Source organism: Microchirus variegatus (genome assembly GCF_963457635.1).
Source record: "Microchirus variegatus genome assembly, chromosome: 3".
Taxonomy (NCBI): domain Eukaryota; kingdom Metazoa; phylum Chordata; class Actinopteri; order Pleuronectiformes; family Soleidae; genus Microchirus; species Microchirus variegatus.
Window position 1 is genome coordinate 10152518 of NC_139804.1, and position 24964 is coordinate 10177481.

Genomic DNA, 24964 nt, shown 5'->3' on the forward strand with positions numbered 1-24964 from the left:
ATATGAATATGAACCATGTATGTTACAGAACATTCACAGCATCATCACAACATCAGTTTTTTTTTTTTTTGGTTGTTTCTTTTTCTTCAGGGTAAATGTGCCAGCTGTGCAGTGTGAGCACGAGGGAAGAGGAGAAGTGCTTTTTCTTGGGTCAGAGGAATTCAAACACACACGAAAAGACACAGTAAAAGGGATGAGTGAATTCATGTATATTAAAAATTCTGGCTAATACTTTACATCACAGCACAGTAACAACATGGTACTGAAGTCATTATGTGTACACACACACCTATATATATATAAACAGTTTTATTACTACACTATTATCTCTGTATTACCAAAAATAAGACGGTATTATATAATGCCTCTATTGCCTCTATATTAAGATTGTCGCCACGTTATTACCATCTTGTTACTGTAATTACAATATATAAATAAATATTTATTCTTTTAAGTGGAGCAGTTTTTACATTATAAAAGTAAATAAATACATCAATTCAGCTTCCAGTACATTGGTAAGCAGTTTAAATGCAGCCTCTTTTTTTTTTTAGTTGACTGCATCATTCCTTTTTCAGTCAGTTACTCTGACAAAGTCTGAGGGTCAGCACTGGCTGCGGTCAGTGGTGTCCCACAAAATGTCCCACATTTGTTGGTGGACGAGACGGAGTCTGAGCTTCACAGCGTGGTCTCGCTGCTCATGTCCCGCGGCCGATGGTGGTCGATGTCCGAGTCGTAGTCCGACTCCATCTCAATCTTGACCTGGGGCACAGGGCAGGTCACCCCTCTGCCCATGGGCACGGCCGGAGAGGACGGGCAGGAGATCTTCAGGTGGAGGGTGATGCTGAGGAAGGGCAAGCTCCAGTTACCACACACACACACAGCCAAATACACTGACTGAAGGGGAGGGAGGAGGGGCTTAACTCAGGTGTGAGGCGTGGTGACTCAAGTCTAAAGACCCTGGTATACTCGTGCGTCAGGGTCCTGTAGTATCACACTTCACCATTGGGTGACGGTACAAGTCTGGAACCAGGGAGTAGGATGCATTCCTACTAAAGAAGAATAGAGCGATGCTACAGCTACCTTAGGGCGCTTTCACACCACTAGTTCGATTATTTGATCCGCACCAGGCGATACAATTGTTATTATGTAACATATGACTCCAGTGTGGTCCGCCTTCACACCAGCAAACGAACCAAAATTGGCCCGATTGACGTTTCATCAATGTGTTTATATCTTCCGGTAGAAAAGCACCAATTTTGACTCACTATGGAGCAACACGTTCGCACATTGCTACTTGCTCTGATCTTCGTTTATTACATTCTCTGTATTGGCCATTTTTGACAAAATATCCAATTTGAGAATGAGTCGCGGCTGCGTCTGGAGAACAATCTGCTGATGCACTGGAGTAGGCGAAGATAGCGTCATTTCAGACAGAGGAGACGCGCTATTTTCATGAATGTGGTCGCGCTAACTATGAGACGAAGATTGCTCCAAAGACCTACAAGGTAGGCTATGTCCATGGCATTTACTGCAGAATCTAATCTGTTGGGCCAATAGGCTACAGGGTAATTTCCCACTGATAGCAAATGAGTTTATGTAAAATAACTGAATTAATAGTCTAGCCTATTTGGACCTGAGTTCGCGTTCTCACCAGAGGGACCGCACCAGAGTCTGACATTTGGTGCGGAGTCAAGCGGACCGAGACCACCTCTTTTTGGCGGTCTCGGTCTGCTTGATTTGGTGCGGACCCGAGTGTGATTGATGCTTTCACACCAACGAAAACGAAATGAACTAGAGTTTTTGGTTCCAATGGATCGTTTGGTGCGCACCAACTGCTGTTGGTGTGAAAGCGCCCTTAGACACATCTGGTTCGAGAGGATCATCAGCCGAAAGGCTGGTTTGAGAGTCACCAGATCAAGGCTTGGATGACTATGTTTTTTCTGCTTGGTGAGCGGGGCTTAATACTCCACCTATTGGTGGCACAAAAATTCAGTTTGCGCATGTGCTGTCCACGCGCACCCAACACGCGGTTCTGGGCTGCATGCGCAGCCTCCGCTTTGATGTCGCACGGACGTATACCAGAGCCTTAAAACTACAACCGCTCATGTTAGTGATGTGAAAGAGTATATGGCCTGAGCTGCTGTAGTGTGGTGATTCTCTGTGGCCATAATATCTTGTGCGGAAGACTGAGACTGGTGACATGGTTCGGTAACTTTAAAGGTGAATTGTGTAAAACTTATTGGTGAGGTTGCATGTTGCTGCTGATTATCCCTTGTTCCCGTCTAAGTGTGTTAGAGAAGCTTTAGTTCAATGTTTAGTTTGTCCAGTAAAAACATGGTGTTTATAATAATATAATGTTACATTTATTGTGTTTTTATTCTATTTAAAAATTGGAAGGAACTTATGAAGCCATAATATCACAACTACTACTAGAGATAGTAAGAAAACACAAAACTTCATAGCAAATCTTAGTTTCTCTAAATATTAATATGTACAAGTTCAAGATTAAACTACATCTCGAAAGTTGACTCCAAACCATACTTCTTTCAAAGCAATGCAGACATGTTGGGGAGCAATTTTAAAATCCTCTATCTACCACAAAAGGAATTAAAAAAGTCAATTTGTCATAAAAATGTTAAATGCTAAATGATTTTTAGTACAGAATAGTTGAATCGAACCTGCTGCAGTTCCAGGTAAACGGATCGGAGATTTGGCACAGGCAGGAAAAAAAGAAACAACCAAAACAATGATGCTTGTTGCATGTGGACGATTATACAGTAAAGTTGTGTACTGATCAATGGTATAACAGATGGTATATTTATCAACAAATATTCACAGCAGATTTAAGATGCCACACAGTGTTTCTATATTATGTTAATCCACACAGGTCTAAAGCAAACATGTCTCTTCATCACCTCTGGGGATTCCTTTTCTTCTTTTTTTTTTAATGAACAATGCACATCAATGTAAAAGTACAGTACAGAGCAGTCAGTGCACAAAACACAGGGAGAGAAGCAGCAGGATTATACATTGCAGGGATCTGCATTGCCTTAAAGTGCATGGAGTGGAGACATGACAAAAGAAAGGACCGTGTGTATGTAGCGCCCCCTTAGGCCTGGGTCATGCTTTTCATGTTCGTCCTCACTAGTACGATCATATTACACTTTTACTATATACTGTAAGTGTTTGGGTGCCAATGAAAGTATAACCTCAAGCAAGTGTCCATGGTTGCCGTCTTCACCCAATGCCTCTTTTGAGCAAAACTGAAGTGCGCCACCAAGTGGACAGAGAAGTGTTGTGCTACAGGAAGCCTGGAAGATTTAGCCTCAAACTGAGGGAGGAACAGGGGTACAAACATGTAGCTGATTCCAGAAGTGGTTTGTGTTAATGAACTCACTTGAGGAGTTCAATTGAACATGCACTGGACTGACAAAATGAGAAATGGTCTCTATGAGGACTACTGGTACTGTCAAGGTAAATGTTTATACCAGAAATGTTCAGAAAGTTTAAATTGTGGTGAAGTTAAGTTTAGGGTTAACTGGTGATGGTTCATGTACGGAATAAGGCTTTGGGTCAGTGCAGTGTCCTAAGAAGTACAGCCGTGTAAACCCGTGTAGAGTTTACTCTGGTTCTGGGAAGAGCGTGAACGTGAACACGTGAAAATTTTTTTACAGAGCTGAGAGAAAAAACAAAAGTCTATCAACTCCAGAGCAGGAATCTTAGAGGCAGAAGAAAACTTTGGATAAATATTTTGAATTAAGCTACACTGTTACTGCGTCACAACATATTATAAAAGATCCTTATTATCATAGCATTCAATAGCACTCTTATACCTAGTATTACAAGTCTCACAGTACAGTAAATCTCCATGACGTTCCTCTGTCTCTTAATCTGACCCTTATTTTTTTCTCCCCACTATAAACTCTCATTTGTTTTGCAAGTCACGGCTGAACTATTTATTGTATCTATTGAATTGTATCAACTTTGTCTTGTGTTAGTATGTTTTGCTATTTTGTACTCTGAAGCACTTTGGTACAACTTGACCTTTTGACCTTAAAGTCTTGGCCTGTGGAGATAATGTGCACTGTAATTTGGCGCGATGTAAATGTCATTTAAGATATAGTGACATCTTGTGGCGAAACTGCAGAATGCTTAACAGATGTCATTACAATGTCAGTCTATTTTGCTTGTCTGTTTGGCTTCTATAGAAACAATAGGAGCAAAAGATGCAGTGTCTGTGGGGCCCGGCTTATTACATTTTTGCCAATAAACCTTCATAGATGTTACGTACATACGCAAGAAGCTGTGTGTGTGTGTGTGTGTGTACAGTTAAGAAAAATTAAATTTTTTGTAAGATTTTTGAAAGATGGGACATATGATTCAGAATTCTAATTAATGAATTAATGATGGAGAGCGTGTGTGAAAATGTGTCACTTAGTTAAAGAATTTGAACAAACCAATAATACTTAAAAAAAATAATAATAATCGAACTAATCGATCTCTCATTATTTTGCTAACAAAACAAATAAATACGTCTTTATGACATAATGATGCACACTTTCTAACCGGTTTCATTTATGTGTTCCCAGACCTGACATGAAAGGGTCCTCTATTAACTCTTTTTTTTTTTTTTTTTTTTTTTTTTTAACCCGGAGTAGCAACACATGTGCAGAAGTGACAAAACAGACAATTATTTATTTTATTTTTGTTCATAAAAAAGAGCCAAGTGAACTTTGAAATGTGATGTGTTTCCAAATTTCAAGAATTCAATCGGATTTTAAAAGATTTCAGTACTTTTTGCTCAGGTGCGTTAAATTTAGTTGGTGAGCAAGTTAAAAAAATCACTCTGTATTGCACATTCTATATGTTCTTATATCTGTATATATTTTAAAGTAGTGGGAAAAAATCAGCCTAAATGCTCTGTGTTCTAAGGGTTAAGAAATGATCTTTGATTACATGACTCACAGAATATCGGGTTTATCCTCTACACGCGGGTGGTACGTTTTTGTTTTTACATAATTGTTTGTACTAAACTAAAACGACATTAACGGACGTATACAGAAACATTTAAGGGAGACTGTGTATGGCTAAAAGTTCACATGTACATCCTGGACATCTTTGTAACAGTTATGTCATGTGTGTGACTGTGTGTTAAAGAGCACTGTGTGCAGTACATGCAGGCTGACAGTACGCTCCCCACTGAGACTGTGCCACATCAGGATATACCAGGTCTTTGTAGGGGATGTGCAGTTTGAGGACACAGTACCTGCGATCCAGATCAGATTCCGAACTGGGCGAGTGGTTGTAGTAGGTGTGATACTTGTCCTGTGGAGGAAGCCCACAAGTGACAAACATTAGACACGCATGCATTAATATTGTAGTATTCCTATAGGTGGCAGCATAGGCTCACATTACCCACCTCTTCCTCACTGTCATCTGGTTTGGGCTTCTTCTTTTCCTTTTCTCTCTCCTTCTCCTTCCCCTTCTTCTTATCCTCATCCTCAACCATCGTCTTCTTCTCTTTCTCAGGCAGGAGGTCGTCCACCCAGGCCAGGTCATGCTGGGTGAAGACCATGTCCAACATCTTCCTGACCACCATCAGACCCAGGATCTACGTGTTTGGCAGAAGGAAGCAAAGTCATTTTAAATCCCATTGACTGTATGTTCATCTAATTTGAATACCTATTTCTTTAAGTTTATTAGAGATTGTGAAAAAACAACTCTCCCTTGATTGTAGTGAATATCAATCATTAAAATAATTATCAATTGGGGAAAAAAAAGGTAACATTTAATGTGAGTGACTTAAAAATGCTGCCTTATCTCCTTATCTCTGTTTACTCTGAAGTACCACTCGAGGGAGTCTGGGTCCTTCCAGTCATTCTCCGACTTCATGACTTGTCACAATCGTCTAAGATTCTTGTTTTTCCATGATTAAAAATGTGAGGTAAAGTTATTTCATTGTGCTTTAGAGGAAAATGAAAGGTTTAAAGGATAAATGTGACTTTATATCTTCACAGAGGGTTTTTGTGTTGTCATTTATATTCTCTGAAAAATGGCCAAGAAATTGTTAAGTCTGTCAGGGTATGTACACTTATGAGCACAACTGTAATGAGTGACAATGGAGGCAGGGAGCAGATGCCAGGTGGCCCACAGGCAGCCATTTGAATAGACTTGCCTTAGAGTCCAGTGGTATGCATTGCATGCAAGTACATTCTGTCACGTACCATCACAGGGAAGATGATGGCCAAGAAGGTAGATTTGAGGATCCAGAGCACAGCCAGACAGGTGATCTGAATCAGTGTGAACAGGTGGACTCTCCTCAGAGGAACATGGCGGAGGTACGAAAAGTCTGGCTGGTGCTTCGATGGCATCATGTACAACTTTATCCTGTCCCAGAACTGTGGAGGACAATGAGAGGAGGAGGTGGGAGAGGGGAGCAGGTCTGAGTGGAATAGGGTTAAATACATGCAGAGCTGTGATATGAATGATTAATCATAAGTGATTGAGGGGAGATTTAAATGCGTCACAGCTCCACTTTTCCTGTGTGTAATGAGTTGGAGAAAAGTTACCAATAGAGCACCTGAGCCTGAGTGCTAAAGTGGCTTCCGAACTCATCTAAATGCATATGTAAGTGTTATTCTACATATAAATTAGACGACCAGACAAAATGAGTGCATATGCAGCTAACATACCTAACATGTGATATCTAAGTAAACTTTTCACAAATATTTATTTTCCATGTGACTCTGTCGTCTCGTCGTCCCGATTGCTTGGCAGCTCTAAATAAGTGTTTTCTCGCCCACTGTCAAAAATGCAATATGTGAGACGTCCAGGGATGATAACTCAATTCATGATGATAAATAACACCGACAGCTGCTCACAGTGTACCTGGATTCCACTGAGCGAGGCCACACCCATGTAGAGGAAGACGCCGTACAGCACAGGCATGGGGATGAACTACGAGCAACAGCAAAGGAAAGAAAACAATAAAATGCACTCAGTAAAATATGATACCAAATTTTTTTTTAAATCTTTAACATTATTCATGATATTTTTGGGAAAATGTAAAAGTTAAACTTACAGTTATTCTATTCCCTAATTGTTAACCATTTATTTAACTCATGTCTGCAAATAATTAAATAAAAAATAAATGGAAGAAGGATTCAAGGACAACTAAAACCCCTCTTTTAAATCTAACTCCGCCCAATGCCTGATTTTGAAAATGCCAAGAAGCGTGCTGAGAGTGGCGGAGTGAGAACGGTGACAAAGCCAGAGCTCTGGCGTTTATAAACCGGGAGGAGTTTGGGACAATGTAGCATTGCACTGATTGGGCAAGGAATTGATGAAAGCATAGACTCAGGAAGCCAATGTCAAAATGTTGTGTTTGATCACTTGTATAAGTCTATATTGTGAAGATTTGCAGTTAATAACATTGTTAAAATACCCATTTACAGTGGTTCACACCTGAAAAAGTGATTCGGGAGTTTAGTTACACTTAAAAGTAACAAATAATCCACATAGGAGTGAGAAACACCAATAACTAAGTGTAAAATTGTAAAATTCAAATAAACTACAGCCATATCTTGAGCACACAAGATAAAAATACACTTTTTTCCGACTTTGGATTTGCACACAAAGGCCATGAAATGTTCATGTTGACAACACAAGCACATCATGCACTTTATACCTTAAGTACAGGTGCGAGGAAGATGGAGACTCCAGTGAGCACAAACACCAAAATCCCTGTCACTCTTTGTTCTCTGCAAATTGGACATTGATTAAAAGTACATTAAGTCTCTGTCATCAGACGGAAATTTTGTAAACAAGTTTTTTTTCCCCCAAGTTTTGTCTCTCTCTGTGACTGACCTGACACCGAGGAACTGAGGCTGTTCTCCGGGAGCGCTCGACTCGCTCTCCATCCTCAGAGAGTCAATGTGTGCGATGGAGATGACGGTGGCAGCGACGTACCAGGGCAGACCCATGAGGGAGCAGGTGACCATCAGGATACCGACCCAAAACAGATCCAAGTGGTAGCCACAGCCTTTCTGTTAGGGAAAGCAGACACAGCAGTTTTTGGATCAAGAATGAGGTCAGCGAACTACCTAAATACACTGAATCACTGGGCATACTCCAAGATGAAAATGTCATAGTGAATTGTAAAAGAATGGTTCAGAGAGCATGAGCCATCATTTTCCACACATGGATTGGCCAACACAGAGTCCTGAACTTGGAGAAGACTTAACACAGAGGTCTAACTCTCCCATCAATACTAGAGTTTGGTGGAATATTAATGCAAATGACAAAGCCCAGGATTATTGAAGCAATGCCACAGAGAATTTATAATTATATACTTTTCAGTTTCTGCCAATTTAAAAAACGACTTCACTTCAATTTTACACAGTGAACATTTAAAGCCACATGTGACATGTTATGTATTATACTAAATGGGTGTGGGCATGAATAAAATGCTTGGGAGGATTTTGCAAAGCCTTCCTTACAAAATACAGCCTTAACTAAACACAAAATAAAAAAAAAAGGTCTGTAATTTCCAATGTAATGTGAGTTTTTCTAAAGATTTAGTGTCTTTCTTCCGTGATGAACAACAGTGGAGCACGAACCTTAAGTTTGTTCTCTTTGCGATTGACAATGACAGCGCTGATCTGCTGGTCCATGAAGATGAGGATGGTGACGAGGAGCGCAGGGACAAAGCTGGCCACATACACCCACCACGGGTTCTTTCCAAATGGCATCACCAACCAGCCTCGATCAGATCGAGTTGGCTAGTGGGAGAGGGAAGGCGCCATTTTATTTTCATTTCCACAGTGGTACATAAACAATTTCAACAGGGTAAGCTGGAAACAATTTAGATGAGAAGATCAATTCCACCTTAACAGCAGTCTAATACTACAAGATACAGCTATGAGTTGGCTCACCTAACTTAGACTGAAGACCGGGTTTGCTCTTCTGTACATTAATAAGGGGGAAGGCATTTTTGTGCGACTTTTACTGTGTACAAATGGAAACTAAGTAATGAGCATTCTGATTCTGTACAATATTGATCATTACCTTGGAAAACAATGGCATATACATTCATTATTTTAAGTACTGTATAAACTACATTCTTTTAGGTGTGGTCTTCATATAATCTACAGCAGCCATTCTCAACCTTGGGGTCCTGACCCCAATTGGGGTCGCAAGATGATTTCTGGGGGTCGCCAAATCATTTTGGAAAAACATATATATCTTTTTTTTTAAATTCTTTTTTTTATTTATTTTTTTTAAATCAAAATAAATGTAGCGTCCGATCAGACGTTAGAATGACGCCGAGTGGTTGGGCCGAAAAAGTACACTGGATACACCAGCTTTTCGCGGACAGCCGTGCATGTTTAATTGGGGTTCACGACTGAACCACTGATCTACAGTGGGTTTCTCCTCACATATGCTTGTATTTTTGTGTGTGAAATAAATTATATGAGCCACTGACTGTTAGTCTTCAAGTTTTAAAGTTTGATTTGACAAAAATACTACTTTGTCTAATTACTTCATTTTTTAAAGGTTCAATTGGACAAGAAAACTTAACCTCATGTTGTTCCTGACATCTGTGCCGGCTCATCAAGACTAGAAAAGCGATATATACAGCCATTTTTAATACTAGACTATTAATCAACCCCAGGCCAAGCTAGGTTATTTATCTTTTGAAAGCCTTATTCTTAATGTGTCTCATCCTAGTTGGAAAACACAAAAAACAATTATTATAGTCACAGTTTACGGTCCACCTGCACCTTATTCAGACTTCCTGTCAGAGTTCTCTGAATTCTTAGTTAGTACTAAAGACAGATAAAATCATAATTAGGGGGGGGACTTCAACATCCATGTAGACCGTGATAGTCTTAGCATTTAATTCACAGCTAAGACTTGGTTGGTTTCATTCAACATGTGAATAAACCGACTCATTGCCTTAGTCACACCCTCGATCTTATTTTAACTTACAGTATTGATATTGAAAACTTTTTCCCCCAAAACCCTCTCCTAACCGATCATTATTACGGCGGGTAAAACCCACACTACGGCGAGTATAATCAAGGCTTTAGATTCTATTGCCCCCCTGAAAAAGAAAGTGGTGTATGGTGTCATTATAGTGCCAAATTCCGCGTGCATAAAAACATTATCAGCGTGTAGAAAAACGACTCTGCGTGCTCGCGGTCACTCTCAATTTTTGCATGGTGGCCACTGTGGGTACTGCAACAAAAATCCCATGGGGCCCAAAAAGCAATTTTTCCACTGACCGCAATAGTAAAAGAGACGCGTGTAAAAGTGTCCACAGGACACCTCGAGACATGGACACAGGCTTTTATAGATCTTGATATTCTATAGTTTTAATTCATGGAGTTTTATATTTGAAAAACAAATATACCTAAAGGCCCAGACAAATCTTATTTCCCAGAGTGACGTTACAGCTGTGGACGAGCACAGCCAATCGCGGTCATGTGGCGTCTCTGGAATGGCGCCCCTGTCAGTGAACCGTAGGACATGAAAACTTTATGAGAAATGTGAATAAATTAAGACAATGAGGGGGTTTCATGTACAAGTTTTGCTGCTGTGTGGATTCATTGAGGAGAGGAGACATGCTGCAGTGTATCACAGTGTTCAGTCCCGTGACACTGCTGACGGTGTGGACTGTGGAGCTGTGACCGTGTGATGCACCTGCGGTCACTTCACGACTGATTCCTGTTAGTTGAATATAAACAGGTTGAGTGAATGAAATAATCGGGAGTTTTAAAACTACTTCTAACAGGCTGTTATTGTTCCTAATGAAAATGATATAATTATATAATTATATGAGGGAAATCAGGCAAAAACAACATGATTCCTGTAACAACACATAAACTAATAGCCACGGTTAAATAAACCATTTTTATTGATCTTTTTAATCTTTAACTATGTCATTGTACTTTTCAGCTTACTATATTCACTTCACTATGATTGGTTTTGTATTTATTTACAAAACCATGGTTTAAAGCCGAAGTTAACATGACGGCGGTATTCATGAAATCCACTAGCGCACGCCATTAGCGTACTCCCATCATGCCTTTCGCTGTTCATGAACACGCCGAGCAAGATAACGCGAAAGGCTCGTTCACATAGCCGAGAGGCATTATGGGAGTGACACTACTGCGCATGCTCTATGGGCACAACACTAGACTTTCATAGTTCCCACAGTTTCTATGGAAGCGAATGATTTTAATTTAAATATTAGTCGCGATTCACCTCCATATGTTGCAGCAGATATAAACAGTTAGGGTTAAACAGCCTACATCATTACATCTATGTGTGTTGTTGTTGTTGTTGTTGTTGTTGTTGTTGTTGTTGTTGTTGTTGTTGTTGTTGTTGTTGTTGTCTTGTTAACTAACTTGTACTTAATACTGTGCTCAGCAAATCAATCTGCTTATGGTAGGCCCATACATATATTAATGTTACTCCATGTGGACTGTAATAATAGGGAAAATTGCAGGATGCTGCGCACCAGCTGGTGTCGTTGCTGCAGAGTACCCTGGCTGGAAAGATTCTTGGGGAAATTTCACATGGGCACATTTCAGGCTGAGCAGAGAAGCCGTGGTTGTGCTTCTGGACCATCTCAACTAAGACATTTATATTTTATTTAATGTAAATGTTGTTAATATCGTGTTAATAGTGCTTGTTTTTTAAAAATTATTATACATATATATATATACATATATAGAAAAGGCCAATCAATTTTGTGAATATTTGCGCATTAATGGCCTGTTGGAAGATTTTCAGTCAGGTTTTAGATTACATCGTAGCACAGAAACAGCAAGTCTGTACTTGTCCTGTTGGCAGCGCAGATTCCAACTGTACCATTTTATCACTCTACGACCAAGATTCCAAAAATAGCACGGGACCTCCCGCACAAGAGTCCGAGGATCCTATTGAAATAGCTCAGATTCTAATTAATATTTTTCTCCGCCAGGAAACTCGAATTTGACCCACTAAATGCGTGAAAACTGACAAAAATTGCCAAACACCAGAACTGGCGAAAAATTCGATAAAATAATGGACTTGCGAAAAACCAATGCAAAAAGGCTCAGTATCGCTCCCACAGGTGAAACCCCTATGGAACAGGCCTAAAATTTAGTTGGTGGGAGCATTTTCCTGCCCGAGACAAACAAAATAATCCTCTTGACACCATGACCTCAAATCAACAGGAAGTCAGCTATCTTGGAGTTGGCTTTTTGCAAGTTTTGTTACTGAGCTTGCTAGTCTGAGGGCGTTTATCCTAGGAAGATGAAAAAAGTGTTAAATTGTACTAGACCCATCCAAGATCAAATGTTATCAGAATATTTCGCAGATTCCATACATTGACCGATTGGCATGAAACTTCATAGGTGACATAAGACCCCGCCCTTGAACATGTCTACGAACGCGAATTTGACCCAGATGCAATGTCAGCCATCTTGGATGTGTTAATCTCCCACCCAAAACTTTGACATGTATCTCCACCCACAGTTTGGCGAAAACCCTCACACATCCTATATCAAAATGTGTGGTTTGATCGGGAATAGCCGGCTATGACTTTTCTAAGCATTTTGAAAAACGATTACTGGCAATAATTGGGTAACTGGAAAAAAATCTTTAAGGTGTATATGTCTCTAAGAAATCAGATCAGACAGAAACCTAGGTGTGTTAAACAGGTTTTTCAAATGATAATGATATTGGTTTATTCCGTTTACATGAACACTTGAATAACCAGATAACTACAAAAACCCAATAATAATCAGTTTTTTAGTGTGCATGTTAACGCATTCGTTGACTCCCATGTTAAAAATTCTGATTTGGAGTTTTGAAAAATCAAGACGAATTGATTTTAAAACTGTCGTTACTCAGTCAATTCACGATAGGTATTCTAAATAGATTTACAGATTAGATGGGGTTACTCAGCCGTGGAAACCTAGAGGGAATTGGGTTACTGATAGTGTATTGCTGGCATGACAATCACCATTTCATCAAAAAATATGGAAACTCACTCCATCCATGCTGTTACTTAAGAGTAAAAAATGCTACTTAGTTCTTATGGAGCCCAGGAGGTAACATCTGTGGTAAAAAAAAAAAATCAGCGCATTAATGACACATAGGACCTAGATCCATAACTCGTGGCCATGCATTAATACACTTGTTATTGTCTGTTATGTGACAAGCTAGAACATTTTTTTCTTCCTGTTAAATTGCTGGCTGTATTGCTGGCCTACATTTTTGATGATTTTATAGGCTCTACACTATGATATTAACTGATAGCCTGAACAAAAATTGCCCACAAAGTAACGGAAAAGCATGTTCTTACCAAACAGGTGTTGTAGTATACTTCAGTGGAGACATATAAGCTGTATAGCCATTTTAGAGACATTACACTGTATTATGGTGAATATATTGAACATTTGCTTTGTCAGTGTTGCAATTCGTAACGAACAATGACAATAACATGCGTTATTAAAGCATGGCACGTGATATTTTTTTCCCCACAGATGTCTGGCTTCGTAAGTTGTTACTCCAGAAAGAAACTACGACTTGGAAATGTCTTGATGTACCTTGAACTCTGTTGGAACGATTAGCTTGGGAGTTTTGAGTCCTATCAACATGTCGAGCCCCACAAACGTCATTATGGACATGAAGATGGAGAAGTCACTGATGAGTTTCCTCAGCTGTAGAGAAACATAGAAAAAATAGAAAGAAAATATTATTTTACTGAAGTGAAAGCAGAGAACACATCAGACAGGAAGTGAAGTAACTGATGCTGAGAAAGATGTGTCTTATTGAAAAAACCAAAGGTCACCAGATTTCTGATACCATTCAATCCCTCAGCTGTTGAATTTTTAAAACAGTGTATGTGATGTGAAGTTGGTATACGCTATATGATGAATAACCTAGACGTATTCTATGTTATACTATTCATGCAACTTTTATTTCTGTTTCTAGTTGGTGTGAATTTGTGTGTGGACTACTGTTACAAACCAAACTCATCCCTGGAACCAGAGCCATTGACCTAGGGCCCAAGTTGAGAACTGGTTCAGCCACAAGGTCATTTGTTAACTGCAGAGAACAACGAAATGTCAGGATACCATCTAACGGGGGCCCAATTAGTTTGTTGTCAGAGTCTGCAGTGATGCATGCCTCAGGACATCTACAAGAGACATCCCCAATGTCCCTCTTTGCCCAAAAAACATTCCTGCCCAGAACAATGAAGACATTTATTTTTCATTTTTTGTATGTGTCTGGCTATACTCCAAGTTTCTGAGGTCAAGTTTCAACATTGCTTTTCAATCAACAACAGATTACATTTAATTTGTGACAACACATTGACCATCTGTGATCTGCTGCACTTTCTTATTAAAGTAGCTTTTATCTTTTAAATAGTTTGTGTTATAAAGAACATAAACATAACTACAATAGTTGTGTTTTGTTGGTCTGTCTGTCTGTCTGTCTGTCTGTCTGTCAGTGTCACACTTTTAGTAGTATGAGCATAAGAATTTATTTTCTTCTCCATACTTTTTGATTAGTCAGTATTGTTCAAAATCAAAATTGGATAGCAGGAAAACTGTAAAACCCAATATGAACCCGTGACACATAAATGCTCCATTAAATACAGAACGCTATATCCTCCACATGAGCTGGAGCCAATCGCAGCGGGCACTGGGCAAAATATTAGTAGTATTGGGCCATGCTTTTAATGGCCTTGATGGCCCTTTATTTAGTTTCTCTGTTCATGCACAGTTTCACCTGCAGTTCACAGGTGAGCATCGATGCTCATCTATTCAATTTAATGTCTTTAATGTGTCTTAATTTAAAGGTTTTCTATCAATTATCATTAAACTGCCCATAAAAATCCAGATAAATCATTTTTTTCCCAAAATAACATTGCTATTCAAAGCTTAAATATTAAAGTTTAAAATGTATTGATTTTGAATCATTTCTCACAACCCACATGCAGTACCTTCACAGGCCACTAGAGTGGAAACTTTTTGACAGTTTGATTTACTAGTGCAGTGCCCGTAGGAAGTATGTACTCCTATAGTGGGAGCTGAAGAAGATTTTTCAGTTATGGCCAAATGAGGCTGTGTGTGAAGGTTGGATGTACAAAGAGGAGTACTCTTGTGTAGTATTAATACACAAAGTGTATATTGGGTAAGACATGGATGTGTACATTGAGGTATAAAGAGACACAGAAATAGTTATTTTAAGAAAAATGAAATTATGTTTGCATTGAGAAGATGCAGTAGATGGTAGTATGGAGAGTGAGGTAGAACCGCGTCCATTGTGGCCACATCCATGCATTTTTAAAACACTCACTCACGTTAAAAATGTTTTGTCACAATAAAATACTCGTCAGTCCTTAAAGTTATGAGCTTGTACATGATGTCTTTACAACAAACACACATTTTTTTGTGTTTGTGACAGTGTTTGCAGATGCATTACTTTAAAAGTAGCCTGGGAGGACTGTGCTTACTATGAAAGACAATCCTGACAGCATCCCTGCTTGGTGTAGAGTGTTAAATCAGCAAAATTAAAAACTAAAAAAACTTGAAAATCAATGATGCACACCATCGGGCCATGCTCAACGCATATCCAAAATGTTAGGTCGATCTAACGGTCAGAGAGATACTGTATGCCCGTCACATACACACACACAGATATAACTTTTTTAGATAGATGCCATTACATACAGCCTTACACGTTACAGTCTTTATTTTGTCAGTTATTTGCATTTAAAGATTGCCTGATTAAGGCATTTATAAATTCCTCAAATTGAAACAAACTATTTTTGAAAAGATTAAAGATTCACTACGTAAAACCTCACGAAAAAAAAAAAAAAAATATTGTGAATATAGTAATAATAATAATTGTGATAATATTGTGAAATTTCATCTAACATAGATATACAGAGACTTTTGGCACCTTGGTGGGGAAGTAGCGGCTGAACTTGAACTTCTTGAGCGACACAGTCATGGAGTAGGTGCCAAAGAAGAGTATGAAGGACATGAGGGCTAGGTCAGGGACATATTTGCAGGACTTCCCCACCAGAGAGCCTCCGTACGTCAGACACTCCTTCTTACTCAGCTGGCTCCAGTCGAGAGCTGTCACATTCAACTGGGATGGTGGTTGACAGTGACAGGGATTCAGGAGAGGGTTGTTTTGACAAAGACATACAGGGAAAAACCAAACACAGACGGTAAAAGTTGTCAAGAAGAATGTGAAGGTATAATCTCATGGAGGTGTGTAAAATGTTGATGTACAGCGTGTGAGAAACAATGGAGAGCAAAGAGACTTCTCCTTTAGAAAGTGGATATCTGGAGCATGTTCTGTCATTTGAACATATTGCTGCCACACCAGAAAAATCTATCACATCACAATCTGCATAATGCTACAAAAAGACGCTTTTCCATATTATGAGAAAGTGGCAAGGATGTAACCAACTCCCCGTCATCATCATGTGCTGTGCTCTATCATCTATTTGGTAATGTTTTTTTTGTGCAGTTCATAATCTAAGCTGTCGATGACTAGTCGACAATTGAAATAGTAATTAGTTGCAGAACAGATTTCACAGCGTATTTGGTATTGATTATTATCTGGAGATATGAAGACTGTAAACTAGAAGATTCCAAACAGAATATGGCTGTACATAGTTTTTAGGGGTTGGTGTGGGTGATATGGGAAGGTCATGTCAATAGGACATAAATGTGAAATGACCGTAGAATAGTTTGCTTATGTTGGGCCCAGCCATAGACTCTTGAGGCCTACTGGGAAACTGAAAGCCTAAAAAACCACATGTTGAGGACAAAGGAAAACTCCTGACCCCCCAGGGGGTCCAGTCTGTGATGGACTCATTCCCCACAAGCCACTGCGGTGCATATCATCAGCAGCAGGCAACTCGTTCACCCATTGGTGGAAGTCATGGGATGCTATAAAAAAAGACTATAAAAGCGATAAGCCCACATAACTTTTTCCCTTCCAACCGGACTCCGTCTGCGTTAAAGGAGGTGATCACCACCTGAAGAATCGTCTCATCCTCGCTGACCGAGCTGAAGATTTTTCCTTTGTCCGTCCCTGTTCGTTTTTGTTTTTGTGCCGCAGTTTAACTGCTGATCTCGGATCCCTGGGAATAACTCACAGTCAGAGTTATTCCACCATTCCATGGCAATCATGCATACTTCTACTCTAGTCGGCTGCTGTGAGGTGTTGTAAACAACACTTATGTTAGAAAACAGAATTAATATTATTATCATTAATAAAATGTATTATATGATGAGGACGGAGGTGTGATACTTCTTTTCTGGTGTGGCATCGATATGCTTCTGTACATTTGAACTTCAAAAAAACCCCCACTGTGATACATTCTGCAAAAACTTAAATTCTCTTTAAACATTCAACTTTTGGTTGATTGGTATGCATGAAAACTGAACGATAAGAGGCACTTACCCCAGAGACACTAGAGCTGTTATCTGGCATTGGGACTAAACCATCAAAGATCAGCCACTGTTGATAGAGAGTGATAGACACAGAGACAGCGAGGTAATGATAGAGAATGAAAGGAAAACTAAAATGAATGCATAATATAATAAGAATCCAGCAAGTGCACAATTGCAGAGAGTAAAAAAACAAAAAACAGACTGACTATGAAGTACTCACTTTGCAAGAGATGGCAGCCAAGTGATTAGTGCATGGCAAAAACAAACAAGGGACGAATCAGTTACAGATATATCGATGTCTATTACTGCAAATCACAGCCATTTTCACAAAACAATGAACTGATTGTTTGTTTGTTTACTATCATCATAACTGATGCTTAAAATCAAGGTTCATTTCCATCACGGCTCACTGTTTAATAGACATGAATTGTTAAATGTTGATTATCAGATAATATTATTTGAGAGTTTTGAGAACCCTCCAGTTTTTACCTAATACCAGCTGATAGATTATATTTGAGCCTGTTCCTTGTATTCAGGAAATGGACATAATCTCAGCCATTTTGCATGTTGACTTGGAAGGAATTTACAGTTCATGAGGCCAAAAGTAGGATATGTGAGGCCAGTGTGAATGCGACCATTACCCAAAACAGCATTATGATTAATTTATGATTAATTTGTTCAAGGGCTAAAATAAATTATAATCTTTATGATTTTATATTTCCTTTGACAAAATTAATCATATCACATCAAAATACCACATATCATGTGTCTATATGTGTATATTTGCCCTGCTTCAGCTGGGATTGGCTCCAGCCCTTCTGCGACTCTCGTGTTGAGGATAAAGCGGTAGACAATCATGGACTGATTGGTTTCAGCAAAGCACTGAAGTTAAGCTGAATCATTTTCATAACACTGTGACGCAACAACATCACAAGTTAGGAAGTCAAAAGGCTCCTAAGCAGCAAGGCAGCGTAATTAGATTCTGAGGTGCTGACAGTGCTGTCAGTGCTCTGCAACAGAGCGGGAGGAGTTTGGGGAGGCTGTGGAAAATAACTGGAAAAAGAAAAATCACAGGAAATTTCTGACAAACCATCACCTGGGACAGTGCCTGTGGACTGATGGACTGAGACGGTGGAAGAAAACAACACAAAATAAATGACAAATCTGCACTACACGGATGTTATGGTGGCGCTACAGCAACTGTCTGAATTTCAAAATCATTCATACGTGCTACAGAATTGCAACTCACAGCAAAATGTAAATAAACATTATATTCATTTAAATGCTGTGCACATTATGAAATAACTGTTTTTTATTCAAATCTGTAAAACTAATTAAACATAATCTTCTTCTGCTCAATTGTCACCAAACTCTCAAAAACTGAGCCAACTTTTGCAATTTTACAGTGAACAGTGTAGAATGTGAGGCCACCCATGATTGTTCACTTGCAAATTAAAATTTGCCCTTGGTGAAAGAGTTCAATGATCAGATGACGCAAAACTGCTGACATCTGTGTGACATCAGTACAATAATGCAAGGCCATGGTCAGTGCTGCCTGCAGGTTTAATATCTGAAGTAAAATGGTCAGTATTCATCATTTGTTCTTTAAGTGTGACCATATAAGTTTCCTCTATAAAGATTTCATGAAAGGAAACTGAACAGGAGAAAGATTTCACCCTCATCAGCGACGTGACTTTGATATCAAAACCCTCACTTCCATCGCCCCGAGTCAAGGAATGAACTCACCCGGGTCTGGGGCAAGGCACTCGCACTTGTAGGCGGTGACGTAGTCGGGCTTGAAGTCAGTGTTGATGGGGTAGTATTTGAAGGAGCCCACCATCTTCTTGATGGCGTCTGAGATAAAGATGAATGAGATGAGGCTGGAGAAACCTTCCTCTGTGAAGCGCGTCATGTACTTGATGATGTAACTGGCGTCAGTCGCGACCAGAATCAAACACTGCAGGCAGGAGTGGATGCCAATCCACAGACGCAGCTCCAAGTAGTCTATGCTGTTGTTCCTTTAGGAGGGAAAAGTCGGAGAAATGTGGTGAGTGCATCATGGAATACAAAACAAACACATCCAATCATGCCTCTGTGCCCGTAAATCACAGTTAGGGTATTACCTGACATTAAAGAGGGTGAAAACAGTATTATCCCATATTATTCCTATTCCCCACAATACCTTGCATGAATTGCGGGCTAGACTTCGCTACGCTAATCAGCAAGCGCAATTGTGAAATATAACATGTGGGAACATGAACCTGTTACACCTCAAAAGGGATGATGTCTTCTTCTACACAGTCAAATCTGTAGTGTGAAAGTAATGTTGTGTTCTATTTGTAGTCAGCTCTATGCTCTGTCTTGGAACTATGTTAAACTGCAATGTCCATATTGAATTAAAAAAAAATTCAATATGGACAAAAAATATATATATATATATATTTATATATATATATATATATATATATGTATATATATATATATATATATATATATATTCCCGAGAGAGGAAACTCCTCCCGACCTCGTATCTACTGAACATGGAAAATTGGAGCAACCCTCACATACCAAGTTCAGGACTCCAAGATTTTGGAAAATACTAGGTACAGCATTTTAATCGACTGGCATTGCTATAAATGGTTATTATTGACTAGATTAGAGTTTGTATTTCCAACTTCTCAGCTGGAATGTGGTGAACACCGGGGGGGTTACGGCTCCTAGCTCTGAGTAGTGTTGTGTCGGTCATGAGTGATTCGTTCGAATCATTTCAGTGAACGAACTGACTGGGATCACTTCATGAACTGATTCGTTCCTTTCTTAGTTCAGTTGAGCTCAGCAGCAACCGTGGTGGCCGGGAGTGGAACTGCCGCGTTCTGTGAATCACTCGTGAAGTCGTTCGCCGACGCCGTCACTCACTCGTGAATCTTCGGCAAACGACGCCAGCCAACGTGCGCCAAGAGGGGAGGGAGTGACTGGTAACAAGAACTGTGTCTGCCGTGCTGCTGTGATTCGTTCGCGCTGTCAGTACACTGCCTCAGTCATGATTTGCGAACGAACGAAGAGAACAGAGAGGACTGAACTGTGGCTGTGTACGTAAATCTCGCGAACGAAATGACACTCAGAGAACTGAACTGTGGCTGTGGACGTGAATCTCGCGAACGAACTGACACAGAGAACTGATGAACTGTGGCTGAGGAACAAACTGACACACAGAGAACTGGAGAACTGTGGCTGAGGACATTAACCTTGTTCGCGCTGTCACTCACTCAGTGACCCGTGGTGCGAACGTACTGCACTGAGGGAGGACGTGAGTCACATAGCAGGGCACTGGGCTCCTGCTAAGCACTGAACGATTCTGTGAACAAATCTTTTGAACGAATCATTTTAATGAACTGATTCAAGTGATTCAGTACACTCAAATGAACTGCCGATCCCATCACTAGCTCTGAGTTCTAATGTAAAAGGAATGCAGAAAGTGTCAATTTATCTACAATATTGATAAGACACTATAGAGATTTGTGTACAAGTTAACTAATTTAGTGTTAACATAACATTACTTTGTACTTTAACACTGTTGGACAGCTTTACTCTTACTGTATAAATATCACATTTGAACAATGCAATGTAAGTGTCTGTATTTCCCAAATAACAATAAATGTAAAGCATTAAATTGACTGTTTTCAACTGTTAGATTTACTGTGTATTGTGGGATGGGATAGACGCGCTGTAGAAGCAGCAACAGCTAACGTCCACTTGCACATATGGCCACTTCATTAACTTCTTGAGACTGTGAAGCTCGGAAGACTCTGAATAATTTACTGATTTAAACAACAATACGTCATGTTTTGTTCAGGGGAAGTGTGATACAATCTTATTTATTTAATAAATAACACATCACCAAGCCTGGGTTTTAGTTTCAGCATCTGGCGAAATGCAAACTGCAGGATGATCATGCATTGCAGGAAGTGCAGGTTCATTGGGTTCAGAAAAAACTCACTTGCTGAATTCAAACAGGAGCTTTTCAAAGATGAGGATGGGTCCAGTGGAGCTGAGGATGATGAGGGGCTGACCGCTAAAAAGACAGAAGACAGACCCAGCCAGAGCCGTGCCCAGGAAACTCTCCATCACACCCTGTTTGGTGAGTCAGATCAAAGGCAGAAGGTGATTTTATACTGAAACATACGAGGAAGACAGGAGCCTTAAGTTTGACAGTGAACTGAACTGAACTATTGGTTTTGATGGAGTCAACAAAACAAGCAAATTATTCATGTGTACAACTGTGCCAGTGTGTGTACATAAGAATGACTGACATTATTTTAAACCAAGCATTTAAGTCAAATTAAAGTTGTTTCTTTCTTTTTCATAAAGAAAATTAATATTCTGGAATAGAAAACCTGATTTACTTCAGGACAAACTAAACGTAATACAGCAAACAGTGCAAGCGTGGTTAAACACTGTCTATATATCCGAGCTTCACATGACACACAGATTACAACTTCCTGGGCAGTTACTGCAACATATTTACATGCTTTTTCATCGTACACTTTAAATGTACATGTGTATCAGATTCATTTGTTACATGCCACATGTTGCGGAGATTTGATTATTTAGTGAGTCGACCGAAGATGGAGTTTCCTGGAGTCAGAGATGAGTTAAGTTGAAAAGCTTTATTGGAAGCTACTCAGATGTGAGGAGAACTGAGACAATGCCAAACATAAAACAAGTATGTTAACAGTTGGGCATCCTCTGTCAGTCTGCCTGTGAGTCCCAGAGTTAGGATACTTAAAGGTGCTCTCTCTGCTGATACATGGAGCTGGCCTTGGGGAGTAGCAGTAGCATCATCAGTCGTCTGCCCCATTCCGGTCAGGCTCAGCGAAAATATGAAGAGACGAATGAATTCTGTAGACAACAGTGCTATACCGAGGTCGCTGTGATTACAACAGCTGCAGCAGGCGCCGTCCTGAATTGTTTAGGCTTGTGCTTAGGAAAGGGAGCTGATAACTTTAGAGAAGGCCGAATAATGTTTTTACCTTACACCACACATAAGATTTATTTTTTTACTGTATTATTAGTCACCACTTCTGTTGTAGATGGTGGGGAGGGAGCCCCAGGGGACCTGGCCGTGGCTTGCCATGACTCCTTGGATGGGTGGTGTTTGGCGGCGAGCCGGTCGCTCGGTGGGCTCGGTGCTCTGGGTGCCTTGGCCTTTGGATGTACGGTGGGTCCCTGTACCGGGGGGAAGCAGGGTCCGCCATGACGGAACCTTGGGCCTCTGACCCATGCCTGTGCTGGGGGGCTTGCCCGGGGCGGGTCCGGGATATTGCCGTATCCTGTTTCCTGGGGGCCCCTGGCTGGAATCCCTACGTGAGCCTCTGCCTGCTTCCCTCGGGAGGTTAAATTGTGTGGTTGTCTCCGGGGTAGGCGTCGGTGGTAGCTGGGCAGGCTCTGGCGGTGGGCTGGGTTGCCCTGGGTGTGGGGACCTGGGGCCTCAGGACCCACCTGGGCATTTGATCTGTGCCCGTGGTGTGCTCGCCTCCTGCCCCCTCCGGGGGGCTTTGGGCTCCGACCTCGTGGCTCCCTGCCCTGGTCCTGTGTGAGGTGGATGTGCAGCTGACCCTGGGACTGGTGGCTGCGGGTCTCTCCTGGCCCGGGTGGCCGGTGGACGCTCCACGTGCCTGGGTTACTGGTGGCCTTCTCCCAGGGGGCTGAAGAGCGGCTTCACGGTTTTCACCACGGATTCCCGACCACGCCAAGTGACAACCTCCGCACATACATATACACGGATGCACGCACGCATTGTTTCGTTTCTTGCCAAAAGTGAGCTGAGGAGATCAATAACATGCTAATCTGTCTGGTAAATATAAGACTGCAGACAGTAGCTGGTTAGTTTAGCTCAGCACAGACAGGAAGCTGCTAGAAACTGCTATCCTGGCTTTGACACAGAACAAACCAGTAAACCAGTCTACAGCTTGATTTGATTTGATTTGATTTATGCAATAGAACACACAAACATAACAAAAACGTTAAAAGAGTAACTAAAAAGTGGCATAAAGTACATTAGACTAATTAGAAGCCTCAAACTAAATACATACATTTCACTGCATATACAAATAAAATAATATGTAATAATAGCTCCCTAGTTAATGTGCTTTATGTAATGTAATGGGTATTTTAGGAAGGTATTTAAGATAGTCGATGGTCTTCATCAATAGAACATTATTTACTTTTTGTAAATGATGTTATCCATTGTAAATATTGGTGAACACCGGTGTTCGTGAGACTATTATCATCCAATAGGAGCTTTTATCAGCAGCATAAGCATTCTCTAAGAGTACACCACTGCCACTGCCTCACACAAACAAGCTCATTTGTTGCTCAATGTGGTAGAATATACCATCTGAATAAAACATCTGAATATATTAATACTTTTTTTCACATCTCTTTTTGACCAGGGCCAGTGATTTGTGCCCCACTGGAATCTCAAAGGTGCATTCATCTCTGTAATGAGGAGTTTATGCACTGCACCTGTTTGGCTCTTTATACAGAAGCTATAAGATGCCGCCCGACAGAGCCAGACATACATTTAAAAGCATAAACATGAAAGTTTTATGTATCTCTCGGAGGAAAAAGGAGTTTGAGAAAGAAAAGCAGCAAAAACTGACAAATATGACAATAACTGTAATGTGATGTGCTATATTTTGACATTTAGGGAGCAATGTTTTATTCTCACGGTGAAAAATTCAGTACCCTGTGTTTTATTGAACATTTTATTTTAAGATTATTCATACAACTTTGATTTTTATACAATATTTAATACCTTTCTACTTTTTTATTTACTGGTGCACCTTTATACACTTTGTTGTCAGGTAATTCTGTTGCTTCTTTGTTTGACTGTAAAGCTTTACTGCTACTAAATAAATGACTGCAATTCCAAAACTTGATTGGTGAATTTCCTAACCATATTGTGGTAATTTAATTATTGTGACTAATTTATACCTGGTAGTTGTCTGTAGCGTCTCCTAATAGGCCACCAAAGGTGATGGCATTGGTGATGCAGCCCAGATAGATGAAGAGCACAGCGGAAATGGACTGGATGTGGAAACCCTCGTAGAAATCGCTCGGCAGCCATGGCAATTTTCGCTTTATGTCCAGGTACAGCCCCCCACAGAAACTATTACACATGCACAGAGAGAGTGTGGTAAAGAGAGGACACTTTAGTTTCTCTAAGGCAGGAGAACACAAGCCAACACTTCCCATGACGACATGAATGAGATACTAGATACACTGATTTTCAGAGATGCAGTCAGATGAAATACTTTTTTGAAAAGATAAACCTACGCTGTGTTTTTGGTTTTGACAAATTGAGGCCATGGCGGTAGATGTTTCATTGTGTGTTCAATAACAAAGGCAACATTCCCACACTGCACACAGGAAATGATTTTATGCCAAGACAGACAGAGCATTGACATCATTGAGCTCGTAAAGCA

The 24964-nt window shown here is 40.2% G+C and overlaps 1 protein-coding gene across 1 annotated transcript in view; it reads right to left on the reverse strand.

Annotated features, from left to right (window-relative positions):
- Nucleotides 1–675: 675 nt before the first annotated feature.
- slc4a5a (solute carrier family 4 member 5a) overlaps nucleotides 676–24964 on the reverse strand; it is a gene marked incomplete at its 3' end in the record, with an annotated part of 46959 nt that continues 22670 nt past the window's right edge. Inside the window, exons 10-24 of the mRNA XM_083886640.1 lie at nucleotides 24474–24648; nucleotides 21475–21608; nucleotides 19224–19495; nucleotides 18673–18677; nucleotides 17488–17544; nucleotides 15967–16158; nucleotides 13602–13715; nucleotides 8619–8780; nucleotides 7867–8045; nucleotides 7688–7760; nucleotides 6889–6957; nucleotides 6225–6398; nucleotides 5420–5611; nucleotides 5267–5325; nucleotides 676–841 (exon numbers count right to left, since the gene is read on the reverse strand). Coding sequence (XP_083742766.1) covers nucleotides 676–841; nucleotides 5267–5325; nucleotides 5420–5611; nucleotides 6225–6398; nucleotides 6889–6957; nucleotides 7688–7760; nucleotides 7867–8045; nucleotides 8619–8780; nucleotides 13602–13715; nucleotides 15967–16158; nucleotides 17488–17544; nucleotides 18673–18677; nucleotides 19224–19495; nucleotides 21475–21608; nucleotides 24474–24648 — 2023 coding nt within the window. The remainder of the gene's footprint in view (nucleotides 842–5266; nucleotides 5326–5419; nucleotides 5612–6224; nucleotides 6399–6888; nucleotides 6958–7687; nucleotides 7761–7866; nucleotides 8046–8618; nucleotides 8781–13601; nucleotides 13716–15966; nucleotides 16159–17487; nucleotides 17545–18672; nucleotides 18678–19223; nucleotides 19496–21474; nucleotides 21609–24473; nucleotides 24649–24964) is intronic.